Source organism: Pholis gunnellus (assembly GCF_910591455.1).
Source record: "Pholis gunnellus genome assembly, chromosome: 16".
NCBI classification, from domain to species: Eukaryota; Metazoa; Chordata; class Actinopteri; order Perciformes; family Pholidae; genus Pholis; species Pholis gunnellus.
In genome coordinates this window covers 5,046,830-5,067,507 of record NC_136543.1, presented here as the reverse complement: position 1 = coordinate 5,067,507, position 20,678 = coordinate 5,046,830, and the positions used below count along the sequence as shown (strand labels likewise).

Genomic DNA, 20,678 nt, shown 5'->3' with positions numbered 1-20,678 from the left:
GGGTACGGCACAGCGAGTGGAGGAAATGCCCGTACAAGGAGCAGACCTCATGAAGTCAGGAAGTGGGGAATGAAAAGGCCGTCTGGTAGGAGTAGATAAGAAGCTCGGCGGAGATCTTTGAACTCTGAACCCAACCCGTCTTTGAGCACCGTGACCTCAGAGGAAACCGACGGCGTGAAACAGACGCACCTTTCAGCGCAGAAGACGGAAATCAAGAGCAGCGCACTGAGACGAAAAAACGGGCCTTTAAGAGCAGAGTGATAAAAGGAGGTACAAGGCTTCTCCATGTGAGGAGGCTCTTTGTGTGGCTGAGAGCTCCAGGCATCTGTGCAACACGGTCCCAGCTCGGAAGGCCTTGAAGGAGGGAGGGGAGGGGGGGTAAGGGGGGCAGCTGTGTAGCTCACCCTCCCAGGAGGGTCACCCAAGGACAAGGCCGCAGCATCAAACAGCCAGAGAGTAATGGAGCGCCAAAACCTCAGTGTGCCTTTATGTACCAGAGCCCCACGCCACATGAAGAGAAAGCAACCAGTCGCCATTCTGGATTTGAGCTGCGAGGTCGGCATGCAAACCCGCGCATGCATGACTACACACAACACATGGCGAAGGACATGCAGGAACCGTTCTCTGCAGGGAGGCTTTAGGGTAACATGAGAGGGGATTATCAGTCTAGGAAGCCCACATCAGTCTCCATAATCATTTTGGGAAGCGAGTGAGTGTCCCCTGACAACAAGAAAATGGCTGTTTCCCCCTTCAACTCCATTGGCTCTTGGCAGATTTAGACGGCATGCGGGGGTGAGTCAACGCTCGGCAGCCTGTCATCAATACTGCTGCGCAAGGACGAGCAGTAGTAAACAGTTTGGTGTTTTGAAGAGCAAAGGTCACGGTTTGGATTTCATGTCAACAGACATGATCTCCACAAATACTGTGAGGCGGTGGAAGGAGCCACTTTAAAGTCTCTCGGATATTTCTCACTTTACTCCAGGTTCATATTGTGGCCAACTGTTTCACTTAATCAAGCTTTTTGTCAATTAGTTTGCAAAAAACTAGCTTTCAAACCTTTGCCCCTGTTGTCACTGTTACTATGGAGAAGAAGCTACAACACACTGTAAACTTCACCAAAATTGAATAAGTAGCACAGAACTCTCCTCTCACATACCACGCTTTATATCCCAGATGTTTTACATTTGTTCCCAAATAGTGAACTTTAATTAAACCAGGGACGTGTTGAGGTCAACCTGCTTAAACAGTCTTGAGTTGAAAGATGAAATGTATTTTGAAAAGAACCACCCTGATAAAGGCAAGACAGCCTTTAGAAAACGTTTGGGGAACTAAAGCCCGGTATGTTGAAGAGTTGTGCGTCGTATTTAAAGTTGAAGCCCAAACGTGTCCATTACCTCAAAGAAAGAATTTGTTGTTTATTGAGAGTAAACTGAATAAAATAAGGTTAATACGTCATCAGTTTTCTTATCGTTAGCAGTAAATGCTAATCATTAATGTCAGTCTTCTAGGATAGTTTTTATTTATGAATCTTTGACTTTTTACCAAAGAGCTAAATTAGGCCCCATGTATCTTTGAACAGATGATTCAACCAGTTTCATGTTCATCCAAGCCTTTGTAGGCAAACAGGGGACTTTACATTTTGAACCCTGGATGCCCAAAATAACTTTCAGCATCCACTCTACAAACCTTTAACTACAGGTATTGCTGTTTGGCTTTAACAGGACCGACTGTGGCCACAGAGGCTGCTGGTGCTTCTGTCCAACAGGCAGATACGTCACTGGAAAACAACAGAGCCTTGAACTCCGTGAAATACACTAGCACAGTCAAAGTCGTTCTATTTAATAGACGGGAACCACCGCCGAAAAAATTGCACCACTTTGATAACCACAGATTAGAGGGAACGTTAAACGTCCAAAATTTAATTTAATCTCTGCAATAACATGATTACAGCCCAATGCACACTGTCATTTGATTTTCCATGTTATCACCGAAGCCTTTTTCAATTCCATTCGTCGCGTAAGCCCCGAGGCTCGTTAGTGGTAACGAGAGGTGTTGGTTGACGGTGTGCAGGTTTGATTGGCAGGTCTCTCCTCTCAGGCCCCACGGCTCTGACTGACTATCACACAGTCAATCGCACAAAGTCCTCTAAGCCTTCGGCGCCTGCTGCCTATTTACCTACTGAAAATGCATACCTTAGCTCATTTCTATGATGGCTGGAGCTGATTTGATAAAAGAAAAACACCCTTGGGATTTCAAAAGCTCATCCAGCATGTAATTACTATCCGTCTCCTGGAGGGATGATCTGGTCTGAGGTGCTAAAACTAGTTAAGCGGTTGAATAAACAGGAATATTCTTCCCTCCTGTTTCAGCACACACCTGCCAATAACTTCATTTTGTAAAGAAGGACCACTGGGCGCACACTTGTTTAACTGGTGTGTTTTTTTTAAACCAAGACTTTGCAAATTTAGCTGAACAATGGCCACAAATGACAATAGGACATAATGAAATGTAGTGCAACAGCAGCACAAAAAGAGAGGAGTCAGCGAACTACCTCAGTAATGTCAGTTATAAAGCAATAACTAGCTTAACTTTGCTAACTCCAGCTACCATAAACCAATTTCACCGAGGCATCACTTATGGACGCTAATGTTAGCTGCTGTAAGCTAATGTTAGCTTTCACATCCAGTCACTTTTGATAGCTAATGTTAACCAACACATCAGCTAAAAACACTCACCATAAGTAGTAGATAATGTTAGCTAATGTGTTGGCTAACGTTAGCTAACAATGGCCAACATTACCTAACTGCTTTTGGCAATGATAGGCCAACACATCAGTTAACATTTCCTACCATGAATAAATTAAAAGACAAGATGCTTATGGTAGCTATAGAGCGCGACAGGGATGACGTATTTTTGTAGGGCAACCCGGAAGTTAGCATCGCACTGGTTCCCTCAACAAAAAGTTAATCAAAATGTTTGCATTCGATTTTGGATTATTGCAGAAAAAAAGCTCTGTGGCATACAAGTGTATAATACTTACACGTTTTGTTCAGCAAGATAATTTCACAATTCCACACCACTTTTATGCTTTTCGAAGTGTGAATGCAATTGGCAGCAGCAAAAAGCAAAGTGCACCACGGTCACATGAGTGCGAGTATACACAAGGCTGTAAAGGTACTAGCCGGTGTGATGACGTTTTGTAGTCTCATTTAGCCACTTGTCAGCAACCGCCTTTTTTAAGGCTTGTTCAAGCTTCAAAATTCACGAGAGTGGTATTTACCGACATATTTTATGTTGTAGAACAAAACGTCAATCTCTTAAAGAAAGCTCCTTAACCTATTGACTTCGAGACGAGGAGTTATTGGAAATGAAAATGTAGTTTTTTAAAAGGCTAAATGCCAACAAATATGGATTTAAGCAGAATATTTGGTTAGATAAAATCAAGCTGTGAATTTTGGAAATCAATACATCTATTTTTTTCCATACATTTTGACTTTACAATGCTTTACACCCTTAAACTATTAAAGTAATTCAGTACAGCCCTACTTCATATACTATTTACTGATAGGAGGGCACTCTGTGTACTATTTCGCTGTCCATATCGAAATGATATACAGAACCATCCAGTCAGTAAAAAAAACAAATCTACACAATGGAAACACTGCTAGGGGGATTAGCTACTGAAAGGGGCCTTGCCAGGTGTACTGGGTTTGCCAGCCACCCTGTGTATAGCATTCAAATACAAAAAAAAAAAAATACTTTCAGGCAGCTGGGCTCCACCAAAATCCAAAAAACAGCTCTGTGCTGTTTGCTTTTCCACAAGTTCCCATATTCACTGCCCATCTGTGGCTTCGACTGGCTCTGCTACACACTGTGTGCCAATATACATATAAAGCCAAATGGGAGCCCTGCACAAAAACACTACCCTGCTCTGTGGTAAGCACCAGGCCCGGCACACCCTGTCCACATTTCACATCGCAGACCCACAATCTCTCCGGCCTCTCTGCTCCCTGTGTGTGCAATCACACTGATGAGAGTCGTGGCAGACTGGCAGGATAACCGGTCACGGTGTAAATGCCATGTCCTATCACATCTAATACCCCACACTCGCCAGTGAAGGCCTCGTTCAGCAGAGTTTACATTTTAAATCCGCTCTGATCCCAAAGAACTGTCTCCAGAGGACAGCGAACACATCAGTCGCCATTTTCTTCCTTTCTCTAAACCCCCTCCATTTCTTTATTTTCTATTTATCTATAGCACTTGTGTAAATCGTAGACATGTGGTTTTTAAAAGTTTGTACCCCACTACTTTGTGACAGTGAATACCTAATCAGATAAATGATGGAAGACAAAACGAGGCATTCAGCCTTCCAAAGGGAGAATTTGCTGCTTTTTTCATTTTGTATCATTGTGAATTTTTTATTTTTTGGCTTTGGACTGTTGCTTGGACCAAACAAGCTATTGTAAGCTGTACGGTATTCTTCTACTTTCTATTGCCAATAATCCACAGCTGTTCCTTCCAACCAGCTACTTTAAGGAAAGTCATTATCAGTTAATGATAATTAACTGATAATGACTATTAATTAATTGCAGCCCAAGGAAAATGTAAGCCTCTTTGCCTCACCTTGCTCGGTGTGTTATCAGCAGCTAGAGTACTTCTTGGGGGTACTTGGTAGACGTCTTGTCCAGGTGGGACTTGGTAGATGCTCTGTTGACTCTGCTGCTGTGGACTCTGGAGGGACGGTGGCACCTGGTAGATCCCCTGAGCTCCTCCTGAGCCAGCATTCTGCTGATATGCCGAGCTCTGAGGGGGCGACTGGGCAGCGGCGGTCGGCGACTGGGCCTCGAACATGGGTCCGATCAGCAGCTTTAGGCGATTGCCCGGGGCGATGCCTTGGCGGCCGTGCAGAGAGCAGAGCCACCAGCCCTCCAGGCCTCCCGTGTTCTGCTCGATGACGGTGAGGATGTCCCCTTTGCGGAAGGCCAGCTCCTCGGGGGACTCCGGCATGTTGTCGTACAATGCTTTGGCCATCAGGTTCTGCAGAAAGAAAGCAGATCTTTAGACGAAGATTTTTGCTACATTTTCACAGAAATAAGCTAGCAGCAACCTAACGTCACATACTGTCACATTTGAATCAATCATTTTTAACATAAAATTAATAGTTCTACATTTTAGGAAATCAGCTTATTTGTTTTCTACCTAAGAATAAGATGAGGAGATCGATACAGTCTAATTTTTCTACTTTAAATATAAAGCTATAGCCAACAGCCGGTTAGCCTAGCTTAGTATATAGACTGGAAACCGCCGGAAACAGCTAGCCTTCCTCTGTCCAGCCTTCCAACGCTCACCAATCAACACATTATATATTGTTCGTTAAATTGGTACAAAAACAAAAGTGTTAAAAAAGACAAGTTGTGCTTCTGTGGTCTTGATGCTAAGCTAAACAGCTACTGTCTGTAGCGTCATATTTAGCATACAGACATGAGAGTGGTGTCAATCTCCACACAAAAATGCCAAACTATTCCTTTAAAACACTAGCGTTTACTATCAGCCGCAGTACTTTTCTATAGTTTTAAAACACTTTGGCGAATGACATGCTGGTGAACTTTTCTCTGTGCTTCAAATTACCATGCAGGATCCCATCAGCCCACAGCTCCAAACCAGATGCCTTTTCAGACCAATCTGAACATGATGGGATTTTCTCAGCTTGCGCTCTCTGCTCCGGGGCACAGTTATCTAAAAGGGCCAGCGAGGGCTGAGGGATAATGACTCAAAACCACAGATTTTGGAGATAGGAAAACCCCCAGAGTGTGCCACTTCTGTGTCTGAGAGGGACATTTAAAGACTAATTGCCTCAGTAAATACATCAGTCTTTTCCCTTTAGCCTTTATTCATCCATGGAAGGAGTTAATTGAGTATGAAAACTCCATTTCAGCTGCTTCATACTCGCATAATGACAAACTGTCCAGCACAACAACAGTCCTGTACTTCATATGCAAGCTCCTCAAACACAATTATGGGATTAAGAGCCTTGCTCAAGGGCACCTTAAAGTTAGATACTGAGGGAAAGGAGCGTTCGGTTTTCCCAGCTCGTCTATTTCGTGCGAACAACTCAACTTGATTGCTTTTTGCAGCACCACCACCCAGCCAGATAAGACAATAAAAAAAAAAACAAGTAACACATCTTTTGTTTTGACATTTATTGCTTCTGCAATAAAATGGCTAAAAACTGTCTTATAATGAAACTGAAGCTAGAGACAGACAGACAGAAGACTTAGAAGCACACTACGTCGTCTTGCAGCTTGATTTAAACACACTCGTACCAGATGAAATCAGCAGAGTACAATTGGATTCCTAATCGGACTACAAGCTACATGCACACAAAAAGCTAAATCTTGACAAAGTGAGGATTATCAGCAACAAGTAAACGGTGACTTTAACTGTTTTTAAGCATCCAAATACAGCTTCTCAACAGTAAAGTATTATTCAGTTTCACTAATCTTTAGCCATTAACGCCTCACCCTTCAGAAGCTCAGTGTGGGAATGAGGAAGCCCTCTTCTTCTTGAACCCTCGTTGGCCTTCCTCTTTCCTACCCAGTCTGATTCATGCAGTTCCCATGTGAAACTCTCTCTGCTACTAACGTCGTTATCTCTCGCTGCGGGCCTGGCCTCCCTGGCTATTGTCTGAGCGCACTGTCAGGACCATTAGCCAGCAACACCAGTTGCACAATTACACCCTCGCAATCACCCCCCCGCCGCCAGCTAGCTGCGGCAAGTTCCGCTGTGACCCCCGTAGGTCGAAGTCGCCCAATGGGAGCGGACCTGGATGTTTGCTTGTCGCAATAATTTGATCAAGGCTGGCAGAGGCATCCACGAGGAAAAGAAAAGGCTGATTGCTGTGATTGCAACTGCGGCTCCAATTAAGAGTTTGAATATATTCGAGACATTGGGCCTCATGCAAAAACATTCTTATTATGAACCCTTCTGGGAAGTTTGTTTGTACAAGATTCCCCAAACTTTTAATCTTAACTAACTTAACATTTGTGAGTTTGATCATTAGAATAATCAATGGCAAAACTTGCCATGTAAAGGCTGCCAGCTCTGTTCTGATTGTGTGCAAGTTTCACTCCCAGAAATGTTACCGAAACAAAACAGTTCCACAGAACTTCAGGTCCTGCAGACAAAAAGATAACAAGTCTAACGGCGTCACTGGTGGTGTTAAGGGACACAAAATAAACCAGTAATGTAGGTTAAACACTTAAAAAAACTAGAGCAAAGCGCTCTACGAGTAATATGAGACGGCGTCAAGGGGATGTGACACTCTATGAGGTATTTGATAAGTGATGTTACACTGTCTGGTGCAACAGAGGATAATACTGGACAGACTAACACATGTGCATAAAGATAATTTTCCTAAAACAACACTGAAATGTAAAAGTTGTCTCTGCCGAAATCATCCCAACATCTAAAAAAAACCACTTCAGTATTCACAATTAGCGAACATGCCACATTATCTCCTAAATCACTCGTGCATGCTACTTCAGAGCAACCTGCTAGTACGAGTGGTTCTTGAACGAGACTCATTGTCCTGCTGTGGTTAACCGCTTGGTGTTTGATGCTCAAAAGAGAAATGAAATCACCTCTCAAGACACCAGAACAGCAGCACGTATCGCACTCCTTTTGTCTCTGCTAATTACAGCGATGCATCCAGCTGCGCCACATGTGCACTAATACATAGACATTGAAAAATGGTACCGACAACCGCATGAACTTGTAAAGCGTATGTTTAAAAAGTTTGGCATCAAGCTCAACACACTGCAGCCTGAGAAGACATCGTCATCAATTGCAGTTTGTGCTTGTTTTTTGTTCTTAATGCTGCACGTGTTGTTTTGTTCCATTTCCTTCTTTTGGGGTCTATTTGCATGTTCCAGTGCGCTGAGCCTTCAGGGCCACCATACGAATGAGTGCTTAGTTTGGTGTCATAACAATGCTTTATGGTCACTTTTGTATTTCGTCAAAGTACCCACTTCAATACGTTTGTACTTTATATTTTAATAAAGTCAAGAGGAAAGAAAAATATCTAAAAGAAAAATTGATTTGGCCGAAATCTTTATAATTTTTAGCAACCGACACTATGAGGACATAAAGCCAATGTCAATAAGACATAAATACTATAACCATCACAATATTAAGGTCATACTTTAAAGCTCTTTTAGGATTGATTAAAATGCTGCAAAACACATGAACATGTACTGCATCACCCATTGCTGTGAGTTTGGCCACTACAAGGATCCCAAAAGGGACGAATTTGACACATTTACACAACCTTCCTCCTCACTACGGTTGTATTGGGGCAGAGCTTTTGGGGAAGTAAACATACAAATCATGATGATCACTTCGATAGCACCTCCAATACACGGTGAGTCCCACTAGAGCCAGATGAGATGTTCAAGCCTGATGGGTGATGTGGAACAGAAAACATCACCCCCACTAATCACACTGAACAAACCTGTAGTTAGCTGTAACGGCTAACGGCTACACGCAGATCCTTTTTTTTTCTTTTTGAAGTGACGCTCCTGTGTGTTTTTTTATTTTTTTGTTTGCTTCATTCAGCTGCGTGACTGCAATCGCAGCAGGTGAAACTGTCTATTAAAGCGGGCGTCAGATCTCTGGTGTAAACATTGGTTAGTCACAACACGATGACTCCACCGCTCGCCATTGATCCTCCTATAAACACATGTGTTTGCCATTTGTCAGTGGGCAGGCGGGGAGGGCCCCTTCTGCTTCATCCTCAGACGAGCTTCCAGGAAGTTATCCGTTATAAGCCGGCGAGGCGAGAGGCGTTCTGCTGCTTCCTAATGTAAATATGAGGCGGTTCCGGTCCTGACCTTCAAATCTTAATGAAATAGCGCGGGTTGGCAGAGGATCATAGAGTGGGTTAGACGGTCAAAAGAAGGTCTCATCTCTAGATGACGTGTAAGGTCTCTTAATGGTTATATTTTAGGATCATAAGAGGCTGTGTGTTGCGTCATACAAGCTATTGAACATGTGTCAGGGTATAATGTTATTTCAAATAATGATAAATTATATATTTAAATACTACATTTAAATGTATTTTTTAAATATACTTTCAGTAGAAAGTTTATTGTGATTTTACTTTGTGATTTTCTTGTGCCATTTTTAATCGTTACCAGATCCAGTGACGTAAATATTTGTAGCTTCAACCATTTGTTGTAATTTAGAGCTGCAACGTTTCGTACATTTATCGACTATTCGTTTGAAAAAGAAACTACATCTGCAACCATTTTAAACACTGCTAAAATACCAAATATTCTCGGATTTCAAAATATGCGAATTTGTAGCTTTTCTGTGTCACGTCTATTGTTTCATAGTGAGCTGCAACTAACAAACATTTTCATTGTGAATTAATCTGCAGATTTCTTTTTTTTAAATGAATCATTCTGTCTATGAAATGTCAAACAAAAATGAAAAAATTCCCATAAAATTCAAGTACTACATTTTTTTAAAGAAATGACTGAAATGTTTTTCTTGCCGAAACTACTAATCAATTAAACAACTAATAGTTTTGACTCTAAATATGTTAAAGATGAAGCCTGACACATTTTGGCCTGAAAATCGGAGCAGGTCCTGAAGACATTAATAAGCACAAAAGATAAAAGGAGGTGTAAAACTCCTGTACACATGTATTTTTTTCCCCGGGGTCTCCCAGGTCTCATACTGCCCTCTGCAACATCTGGTTTTGGAGACGCTCTCACGGCTGGTACGTTTTCGTCAGCAGGAAGCGAGGAAACGTGCAAAGCTGAGCTGTCCGGATTGGCACCTGGAGCTCGATGCACAGCCTGAAGACCCAGCTGTCTGAGCCCCTCCACTCTCTGACTCACACACCAACAAGAATTTTTTTGGTGCTTTTTTTTTCCCCCAGCGTCTCGCCTGAACACAAACAGTATAAATGTCCTGTGTGGAAAGCCTGTGCTGACCATCCAAAAATAAAAAAAGGAAAACCTTGTGTAACTTCACCGGCCTGCTGAAAGGGCCCCACCTTCGCTTTCAGCAAGAGCTCTCTGGGTGGTTTTGGCTCTGCCTCTGTGGGGTACACATCAATCTAATAATAATGAAGGTGGCTTTGGCTAAACAAGTGCACAAATACTCAAATCCCCCCCCCCCCCCCCCCCCCCCGCTACTGAGGCCATAAGCACAACTCACACCACATAGCAGAGACACAGCGTCCCCACAGCAACGGGAGCGGTCCTACTTCCAAAGAGACGAGGACGTTTTCAACCCAAACAAACACAACCTGCTCCCAAAAAAAAAGAGGAAAAAGTGGTGCTCTCCGACTGTGAGAAACATAGCATTTAGGGCCGTACCGACAGTGACACGCGTCCCTGAGTTGGTTCGCCGAAGAGGGGCGAACCAGCACACTCATTTGGCCTCATTTCACATGGTTAAATATAGAAAATAATTATAGTAATGACGGTAATGAGGACCTGATGACTTTTTACGAGCCGTTCCTCAGAGTGCGGGTGAGAGCCAGTTCAAATAAATGGGCCGTGTGAAGGGCTCTGGGTAGGAAGGGCTCATGGGAAGCGGTTCAGAGCTCAGAGCACATGGTAATTTCTTCATTTGGACAGTTTTCAGGAAGGTTGACCCTCTGATTACAACCCAAGCCACTGGGCCGTGGAATAACATAATTACACAGCAGGCTCGGTGAAACTTCACCTCCGCTATTTCAGAAAGAGTCTTGCGGAAAATGTCACAACTTAATGGAGCTTAGATTTTCAGTCAGGGAAATGTGATCCCACACAGGCACTGCGGCCACACAATTGATGTATCTTATGCAAGCAGCTGTAAATCAATTGTGACACAGTTACAGAAGCACGAATAGAGTTGGAACTTTAAAAAAAGACAGATCGATTGCTTATTCCAGCTTCATCCCGGCCATTGATTAGAACAGAGGAGTCACGTCATTGGCATGTTCGTTGTGTTTCTTTTCCAACGAGCTGGAAAAAAAAGCATTTTTGTTTTGTTTTGTGACTGAAGATTTTCATTAGGCCCCACACTTCAAGACACAGCACACCCAAGCTCCTCCGGGCTGATAGAAACAGTCCTATTCATTCTGCATAAAAGACTATTGTATCCCCAGGGTAAATATGACACCCACCCCCTTCCCTTCTACTCTCATTTGTGATTCACGAGCTGCTGCTGCTGCTGCAGCGCTTCGAGGAAACCTCCACTCCCTGAAACATCTCAAACAACAGCATGGCGACTGTCTCTGCGACAGGATGCCATGTGCCGGGTTGCGTCTAACCGCACTGCAAGCTGTGACGAACCGCTCATGCTCAAAACATCTCCGTTTGAGAGCTGGGATATTTGTTTAGCCAGTGGATGTGAGACTGTCTCGTCATTTCGGTGGATCTTTTCCTGAAAAACTAATCCTTGTTGTTAATCCTTGTATGGCAGCTTATGTTAAGATAAAGATGCTTTTAAGCACTATCCTTTGATGAAAGGCCCGGTCACACCAGAAGTATTCGCGCTACAAGCTTGGTGAAGTAGAGACTACTCACAGGGCTAGGCTACTTTAATACTGTAGCTGTTGAGCTAACGGCTAACACGCAAGCCAGCAACTCTAGCGCTAATCGGACACAATAGCTGTCTTGAGTTTCTATATATTATTCCTCACCTGTGAAGTAAATATTGTGTTGTTACTGTATTGGTACCAATACAGTGTATCGTATTGGAGAATTCCTTCTACAGCTGAAACTATTGGTCGTTTTATTCATTAGTCAGTTGACAGAAATTGAATAAAGAACTATTTTGGTAATTCATTCATCCTTTCAGGGGTTTTTTTTGGAGCAAAAATAATAATTTGCGAGTTCCAGCTCATCAAAAGTTGAGCACTTGGATTCTCATGATGTCACAAGATCCAAAATCCTTAGTTACCTGATGTCTGCCAATCTGACTAAACTGTGGCAACCTAAGCCAGTTACAGCAGTAACAAACCATGCTGCAACACTACATGGGCCGTCAGCCACCTTTCTGATGAAGTCAAAGGATGTGATTTGAGAAATGACTTCACCTCCTCACTCTGTCCATTCATCATATCCGTTATATTTCTTTACTGTTGCATAAACTACAAGGTAACTTGACATGACGCCCTCCTCTTTAGCCTGCAGCACATCCTGCCTCCTCCAGTGATCAATGCTTCCAATGAACTCGTCCTTTCCCGCGCCGGTTCCCAAACACAGCCTATAATTAGACGGGAAAGCCACACTGGAGATATTCTCTCCAAAAAGTGTGTATTGAGTTCTGTGAGCTAGAATGGCTGCTGGGGAAACACATTGTGCAACGACGCCGCTCATATTCTGCTGAGTCATCCCAGGACTGTGCGAATCGCGTAAAGCGGCAGGAAGAGAAACCGTCCTTCAATTTGAGGAGCCTTGTTGGCCGGCATCCATGCTGTTGAAATGTCTACGAGCAAAGCTATGAATCTCTGAACGCTCTAGGGGCTTTTGTTTGGCTGCTGACCTCTGACCTACAACAGACAATTTACTGCATCTACAGGGGTCAAGAAAGTATCAGCAACACACACAACACCCCCCAACAGTATGGTTGGTATTCATGGGGCCCCAGCCAAGAGGCGCTCAGCGTTGGCAGAGCAGAGAGCTGGATTATTTCCAAGCTCGGCATTGATGCCAAACGAGGGTACACTACTGCATCGTGGTAACCCCCGGAGACGAGAGCTAATCCCTCCGGGGGGCATTAGCCGAGATGCGAAATATGTCTCATGGTATCTCCGCAGGGCCACATTGAATGGTTTTTACATACAGGAATAGTCAATGGGATGGAGATTCACTCCAGTGTCTTCTCGATTTCACGCCACGCGAAGATCTGTCAGACACAAAGAGACGAACAGCTGAGGCGGCCATCGTCCCCCTTTGAGACAGGAAGAGCATCCGAGATGAAAGGGGAATCTTTTGTTTATCATTCCCCCATTTTTAACACTTTAGTGCTTTTGATGATGATGCTTTTAGAGGTTGTATTTTCTTTATTTCTGTCAAAGGTTGACCATGCTGCAACTAATGCTAATCTTTATTATAAAGTCATTTGGTGAGTATTTTTACATTGTTTTAATTGCCCATGAAAACCTCTCAGAACCCAATGAGATGGCTGAGAATATCCCGAGTAATCAACATTACATTAGTGTCAGCTTCTGTTTGTTGTGCACCAACCTTCAACAATCACACAGAGAAATCGTTTGTAGTAGAGAAGGATCAGATTCACACTTATCTACCTAGGGAAGTCTCGCCAAACCACAACAATGCTGGAAATCACAAAACTATATCTGAAGGAAGAAAGTGGGAACACAACAAAATACACTTTATCATTCTCCATAAGTCAAGGAAATAAAAGGGGGGGGGGGTGCTGCTGCTCCGTCGTCGTCGGCGGGGGGGGCTGCTGCTGCCGCTGCTGCCGCTGCCACATACGCTGGTGGAGGTGTGTGCGCGCGGATCGGGGAGGAGCTCCGCCGTGCGCGATTTCCATTTTTTTTTTTTTGCTGGTAGATTCGCGGGCCACATAAAATGACGTGGCGGGCCGGATCCGGCCCGCGGGCCGTATGTTTGACACCCCTGGCTTAGATGCATAAACATGATTTATTACAGAAAGTGGTCAAACAGATGCCCAATATAATTTCCCAGAGCCCAAGGTGGCGTCTTAAATGTGCCTGTGTTATCAAACCAACAGTCAAAAATCAAACAATATTAAGTTTAATTTCATAAATGACAAAGAAAACTGCAAATTGTCATATTTGAGGAGCTGGAATCGGAGAAAAATGACTGCAACGACTAATCAATCACCTAACGTGCCTCATATGTTCAGCCAGTTAAGTTGCACGAACAAGTGACTACAGGCAGTACTAACGGTGTTTAACACTATTCTCCGCTGCCTCGTCTCCTTTCTTATCTGCCTCGAGGACCGGCCCTCGAACCGAGCCGACAAGAGGCCCCGCTGCATCTTGAGAGATGACCCTGCAAAATAGCTGGCATTCTGCAAGGGGGAAGGAAGGAAGGGGGGGGGGGGAATGATTTCCGCCAAAGGTCAAGCATGGAAATGATTATATTGTGGCTGATGTTGCGTAGTGTCTCTCGCTCTCTCTCTGTGGCCGAAGTGAGCACACAATGCAGTCTGTCTCTGACCGTTTTCAAATGTTAATGACTGGCTCACGGTGCGAGGGGCACAGCGAGATGGGGGGCTTGAGGGGGGATCGCTATTCACTCTGGCTGGGGGGGGGGGGGGGAGAAGCTCTTCACGCTCACTGAAAATCTCACACAGGGAGCAAACTTGAAGACACTCTGCACCAAAATGTAGCGTAGCATTAACTGGCAGTGGTTTAGGAAATAGTCTGCGTTGAATTCAATCTCATAATGAGCCGGAGAGCTTGTGTGGAAAAGCATGGAAAAGCTATTTCACATAACATGTGAGGTTTCTCCAAAGGGCTGGTGTGCCTGGGTTTCTTCTCCCCGAGAAGACGAACGTCTTCTTCTGCACAACGCAGAGACGGGACTGTGAGTGTCCTGGTGCTGCCAGACTCATTAACAAAATGAGGGCCACCTTGAAACAATCATGAGCATCTTCCCAAACAAGCTTCCCACGCACGATCGCCCGGAATGCTCTCATTCTCACGGGGCACTCCTCGACCTACAGGCTCCCGCCTCCACCCAACCCCCCCCCCCGCAAACATCCAACTCTGTTTGCCCTCTCGTCCTCGTCCCCTCCCCAACACAACTTCCTCTTTCTTTCATTTTCTGCAGGCCCTTTCAGCATCACAGATCCTCCTCCTCCTCCTCCTCCTCCTCCTCCTCCTCCTCCCTCTCAGAACAATGTCTGCTCCGCTCTCCTCCAGCCCTCGCTGCTTTTTGGACCAGTGCCTGGAGCCTGAACCCATGAAAAAGAAACACTAAAGAAAACACACACACACACACACATATATTTGCCAGAATGTGGGTTCACCTAATCACTCCTCACTGTGCTTGTGAAGCTATTTCTGCAACAGTTACGTCAGCTGTGAAGGAATGAGTTTAAAGGTTGTGGAAGTCTCTGGGTGAGAATGTATGCGTTATATTATTTTGCCCCAGAAAGTTGTGTTGTAAAGCATTAAAGGAACATTTTGACATTTAGGGAAATATGCTTATTGTCTTTCACGTGGAAAATCAGATGAGAAGATTTACTTGCATTTTTACACCTATATCTTCCGGAGCCAGGGGACAGTTAGCTTAGCATAAAGACTGGAAACAGCTAGCAGCACCTCTGGAACTCACTAATTGTTGTATTTTATTTAAGCAGTACAAAACATAAAGCAACATGTTTTACAGGGAGTTCAAAGAATGAACATCTCTAAAAGTTTTTACTCTTTATGCTACGCTTAGCTTCCTGGCTGCTAGCTGTAGCGCTGAGTCCAAACCCTTCAAAAACAGCAAATTACTGTTTTTTACATTTCTACTCTGTACACAAGAGTAAAGAAATGAGATATCATAGCTGTAGCTGAATCCCCCTGTTTACAGTCTTAATGCTAAGCTAAGCTACTTGTCCGTTGGCAGAGTTATGTGGTAAAAAGAAGCACTTGGAACTAGCGAACGACTTTTCTTTTAGACTTGAATGGAACAGGGTGAAATAAACACATATGATCGGTCGCCACTTTGCCGCCAGAAAGAAAATAAGCCCATTTTCCCCCAAAATGTTGAACTACACCTTTAAACCTCTGGGCCTCACTGACGCTGTAAGAGATCCGTCTGTGTGCAGGACCCACCGAGGGGGATTATACGCATTAGGTGACCTATGGAAGACAAGCCTTCTCATTCACACCTGAACGGGGGGGGGGGGGGGGGGTGCGTCTGGCCACACTACAGCACCTCGCCTCAGGACACGTGACGGGGGCACCAACCGGCTCGTTAAGAGCTTCTGTTGAAACATTACCGCTCTGTGAGGGAAAGTGGCGCTTAATATAGCTGTGAATAAGTCATCTGATGCTGAACTCTGGCACTATTTAACAGATTATAACCAGGATGCCTGAGACGCTGACGTGCGAGAATCTCCACCAACACAGCGGCGAATCAGAACGCGTCACCCGATCACCCTCTTTCCTCCGGCTGTGTTGCATAATGCAGATGTGTTTATCATAAGCAAAGAGCACGCTGCGTGATTTCTGTGCTCCCCCTTATCTCGCCCCGAGGCAAACAAAAGAGGTGCAGACGCAGTTTTTTACGTCAGAGATCTCCCTCCCTAAAGACAGATTAGCAGCTTGGAAACGCCGGCGTTGATCACTTTTGATGAAAACAGTGATCGCAGAGACACGATCGAGGTTGTTTCCCTTTCCCTGAAATCCTTGTTACGCTCCCTGGCCTCGCGCCCGAAAAACCATCATCGCCCTCCGACTACTCTGTGAGCCGTGTGCTTCACCCTGGACAATGACTCAGTTCGGACCATGACGCAGACAGACAGACACACACACACACCCTCCAATCAAACAACCGCACCCTGCTAAAGAGTGACACAAGGCCCAGTGGACGCCTGAAGAAAAGTGTCAAGTCCAATGTCTGAGCCAAGGCAGCTACTTCACACTTCAGCAAACAGCCACTGCCCTGAAAAAATAAAACAACAACCTCTGGATCAGCCACTTAGCACCGTTTTTGCCTCCCAAATATGGCGAGGCAGACTTCAGACTTAAGTGTAGGCGAGATGACGCTCAGCAGCAGCAGTTCAAGGCGCCAAGTCTCTCTTTAAATGGCCGGTGTTTCACAAATGAGTGATAAAAGCTGAAGAGACTTTTCCTCGATCCAAATGTTCCTGAAGCTGACGTCCAAGCCGTCCATCACGAAAAAACAAACCTCAGTGACTGACGGCCACGGACACGAACGGAGTCTCCGATCGGTCACGTGCTGAAGTAGAGAGCAATCTGAGTGATTTCGTCAGGACACGATTCATTTTTTTTCCTTTTTTTTAAGTGAAAGCATCACATGATCTCGGCCAGAAGTGGAAAATATGACAACACAGATAATGATACAAATCAGCAGCGTGTATAATTGTGTTAGGTTGTGCTGACGGGATTGTTGCGTCATTGTGATGATGTTTTAGTCATTTAACTCGTATAATAAGCCCCCTGAAAAACTGAGAAATCACACTATAATGAAGTGATTAACCAATCAATTAGTCCATTGACAGACTCTAGTGATCTGACAGCCGATACATGGTTTAAGTCATCTTACATCAATGATAAACATTTCCTACTTCCAGCATCCTCACCTTTTGAGGATTTGCTGCTTTTCTTCGCCCGATGTGATCAAAAGATTTGAAAATCTTTTTATATGTTAAAAACACAACTACTGACCCATATTAAAAGACCAGACTGAGACAATAAAAACACAGTACAGTAATAGATAGTGACTAGAATCGTTAGAAGCCACCTTAACAAAGCAACTTATGAATTGTAAGGACATGAAGACGAACCACATTGTCCAGCACTAGCCTCATCAGAACAATAACCACAACGCCAGCAACAACTAGTCGTGTCATGGAAGTGGACATGTCTCACACTGAGGTGAAATGTGCTTTTTATAAATGTCCTACTAGGTGGTAACTTGACTCTCAGAAGTGAAGTGTTTGAACAGTTCTTTGTCAGCAGCAGGGACACTGCTGCGACCTATTTCTGCTTCTGAACCTATTTCTACTTTTTAAAGGGGGGGGGGGGGGACTCTATTTACGCCCCTGTAATAAATGTAGCCTCAGGGTAGAGATGATGATGCGTCAATAATAAGACATCTACACATCGATGAACACACAAACATTTACAAAGCACATTGACAACATCCTTTAGCAGTTTCCCTTTTTTTTTTTTAACAAACCCGGATGCACTCATTTAAATAACTTTTAGGATCACCGCGATGAAACCACAAGTGGAGAAGTTTCACAGTCGTAGCCCGCCACGTAGGATACTCTTTAAAAAAACAGCTTAGTTGTAAGTTATTTTCTCTCCAGCATTCATTATGACACGAGAGAGAGAGAAGGAGAGAGAGAGAGAGAGAAATTAGCGACCCGTAATGACTTACTTTGTATTTCATGTTGTAGCTCTTCTGTCTGTGACTCCGGTAACAGTGAGTATTAATATCCGCTTTATCGCGTCAAAGAGCGCACATCTGAATACGTGTTTCTCTGCGCGGTCAACCAGCCATCCGGAGCTTCGTGGAGGGAGAAACACGCACGAAGGAATCTCTCTGAATCCGCACCGCTGCTCTCTACTCCTCTCCACCAGATTGCTCTTCACCACATTGAAGGGTCGGACCAGCTCATTTGCATCAAACCCCGCTGATTGGTCGGAGGAAACGTTTTGCCTCCGCCCCCCATTTCCCCTCCCCGCGCGGACTGCTCCGTTACAAATGTGACGTCATTATTAGACTACAATACAGCATATTTAATCTATTTGACAGACTATATTATATAGTAAAATAGTTATACTTTCTTTCAATGTTGGTTCAGTAGGTAATTAAAAAAATAACACATTTTAATAGTGCAATAGTTTAAAAAAAGTGCATCTGTGGATTTCTTTATTTTAGTTCTCTAGAACTAAAATACATGTTTTAATTGTTGTATTGGCATCATTAAAATAGTGCCGAATTAGCTATTGGAGGTTCCTGTTTGTAATGAACCCATGTACAGACAAAACTTTGGTACTGATTAAAAACTTCTTAGGAAACTTCTGCTGCATGTATAATGTAAGACGCTTCGTTTTTCCCCCTTATGTTTTCTAAGTGGATTTATGGACTTTTATCAATATATCATCAATGATAATTTTAAGTCCCACTGAATCTTAAAAGATGCATTATGTCTGTGTTCAGATTTGACTGCGTTATGGCCGAGAAACAGTAGGCCTTAAAATGTTGATGCAAACAGCTGCAATCAGCAAGAGGCCACACTCTACCTACTGTATGTCTAACGCTATGAAAACATGTAACACTGTTACAATTCTCGTACTTTTATTGATGTACTGATCCCCCCCGGCATTGTTATATACACAAGTTGTATTGTTGGTTACTTTACATCATAAAAATAAAGTATGATTAACCTTGTATGCCAAACGCACATTGGCTACAGTATTTTCTTTTAAACACAATTTCACTGATTGCTATAAGGAAGTTCTCACAGCTCTGTTTGTGTTTGGGCTGTTTTTCTGAGAAGCAATGAAACCAACCCTACGTGTGAAAGAAGTGTGATTATGTAGCGTTTTCCTCCTCACAGAGATGTGTCTGTTGGCTCAGAAGAAAATGACATCACCCAGTAGCACGGCTCCACCAACACAATCATCCTGCTATGTTATGCATAACTAAACACATAAACTAATGGGGTTTTTCTCTGAGCTGTAGCCAATCCTGAACACTTGTCTTTCCAAACGTGACGGACAAACACGTAATTAAATGTCAATAACTCCAGCTTTAGTTACATGATTTCAAACACTGGCTGCGAGTTATTTGGGATTTCCCTGAATTCATCTCTCAATTTTCAATCTCTCTGTACAACACAAAACACAATTTCCCAATAAACTCCTGATACGAAGACAGTAGAGGTAACATTTTACAGGTTATTTCACAGTCATTTACAGGTTATTTGTTAGCGCTCACCCTGACTTGAGAGAAGACAGCACGGACGATAGCGGGAGATGTCACATCCGCACACTCAGCTGAGAATCTAACTGAGGCGACAAGCACACGCCCGAGCTAATCGCTGTCAAACTGGCAGGAAAGCCTTCGTCTCTGTTTGTCGCCCTGCTAACACCTCCTCAGCGCAGTGCTCGAGACGTGCATGTAAGGAAACACAGGAAATCACTGGAGAAGAAGTCACTTCTGACATCTTGCACACTTGCAAGTTTGTAACAGCGACTGTGTTTTCTCTAAATGGATATAGATCTCCTGTAATTAGCCTGCCTCTCATGTGCTTCCGAACGCTCTAATTTGTGTCGGCTCATTTATCACAATCACAGGGGCCCTATCGGCCCTCATTGTCCCTCTCTGAACAGTCACATCCTCAGATGAATGCCTCTTGTAAGGGCACTCAAAACACTCGTTTGTGTAACATACACCATGCCCAGCTGGAGCCCATTCTCCAGGCCACAAGTGGGTACTGGCGGGGGTATTCTTTTCTGCGTATGGCATGTGATTATGTGCATGTGAGCACCTGTTTCCTATGACAAACAACTAATTTTCCCATCTGTTTGTATCAGCGCTCTGGAAGAAAACAGTCTGAAATACCCCCCCCCCCCTTCCCTTAAAAAAAGGTTGTTTATCCCCTATTCACAACAATTGGCAGGATTGAATGAGTCCATTAGTCTTCAGTCTCTGGTTGCGTGTCATTTCAGCTGGTTTCAACTTGAGCCTGACGCACATTGTCGGCCCCGTCGCTGGTAGAAATGAGCGATTCAGAGAGCCTCATGCAAGCTTGAGTTACAGCCCCAAAATCCTCCCTTTGAATCTCGCTGGAGAAGTCCAACAATCACAGGCCAGCGGGAGAGATCCGTATTGGCATCTGAGCAGCGAGCCCCGGTTGCTGTGGCAACTGCAACCCACCCGCCCGCCCGCCCCCCCCCCCGCAGTGTTTGGTGGTCTCACACCTACTGT

General features: G+C 44.1%; 1 protein-coding gene across 1 annotated transcript in view; it reads right to left on the bottom strand.

The window, feature by feature from the left end:
* nedd9 (neural precursor cell expressed, developmentally down-regulated 9) overlaps positions 1-18,289 on the bottom strand; it is a 28,516-nt gene extending 10,227 nt beyond the window's left edge. The window contains exons 1-2 of the mRNA XM_079176234.1: positions 18,120-18,289; positions 4,624-5,037 (exon numbers count right to left, since the gene is read on the bottom strand). Coding sequence (XP_079032360.1) covers positions 4,624-5,037; positions 18,120-18,131 — 426 coding nt within the window. The 5' untranslated portion in view covers positions 18,132-18,289. The remainder of the gene's footprint in view (positions 1-4,623; positions 5,038-18,119) is intronic.
* Positions 18,290-20,678: the final 2,389 nt, after the last annotated feature.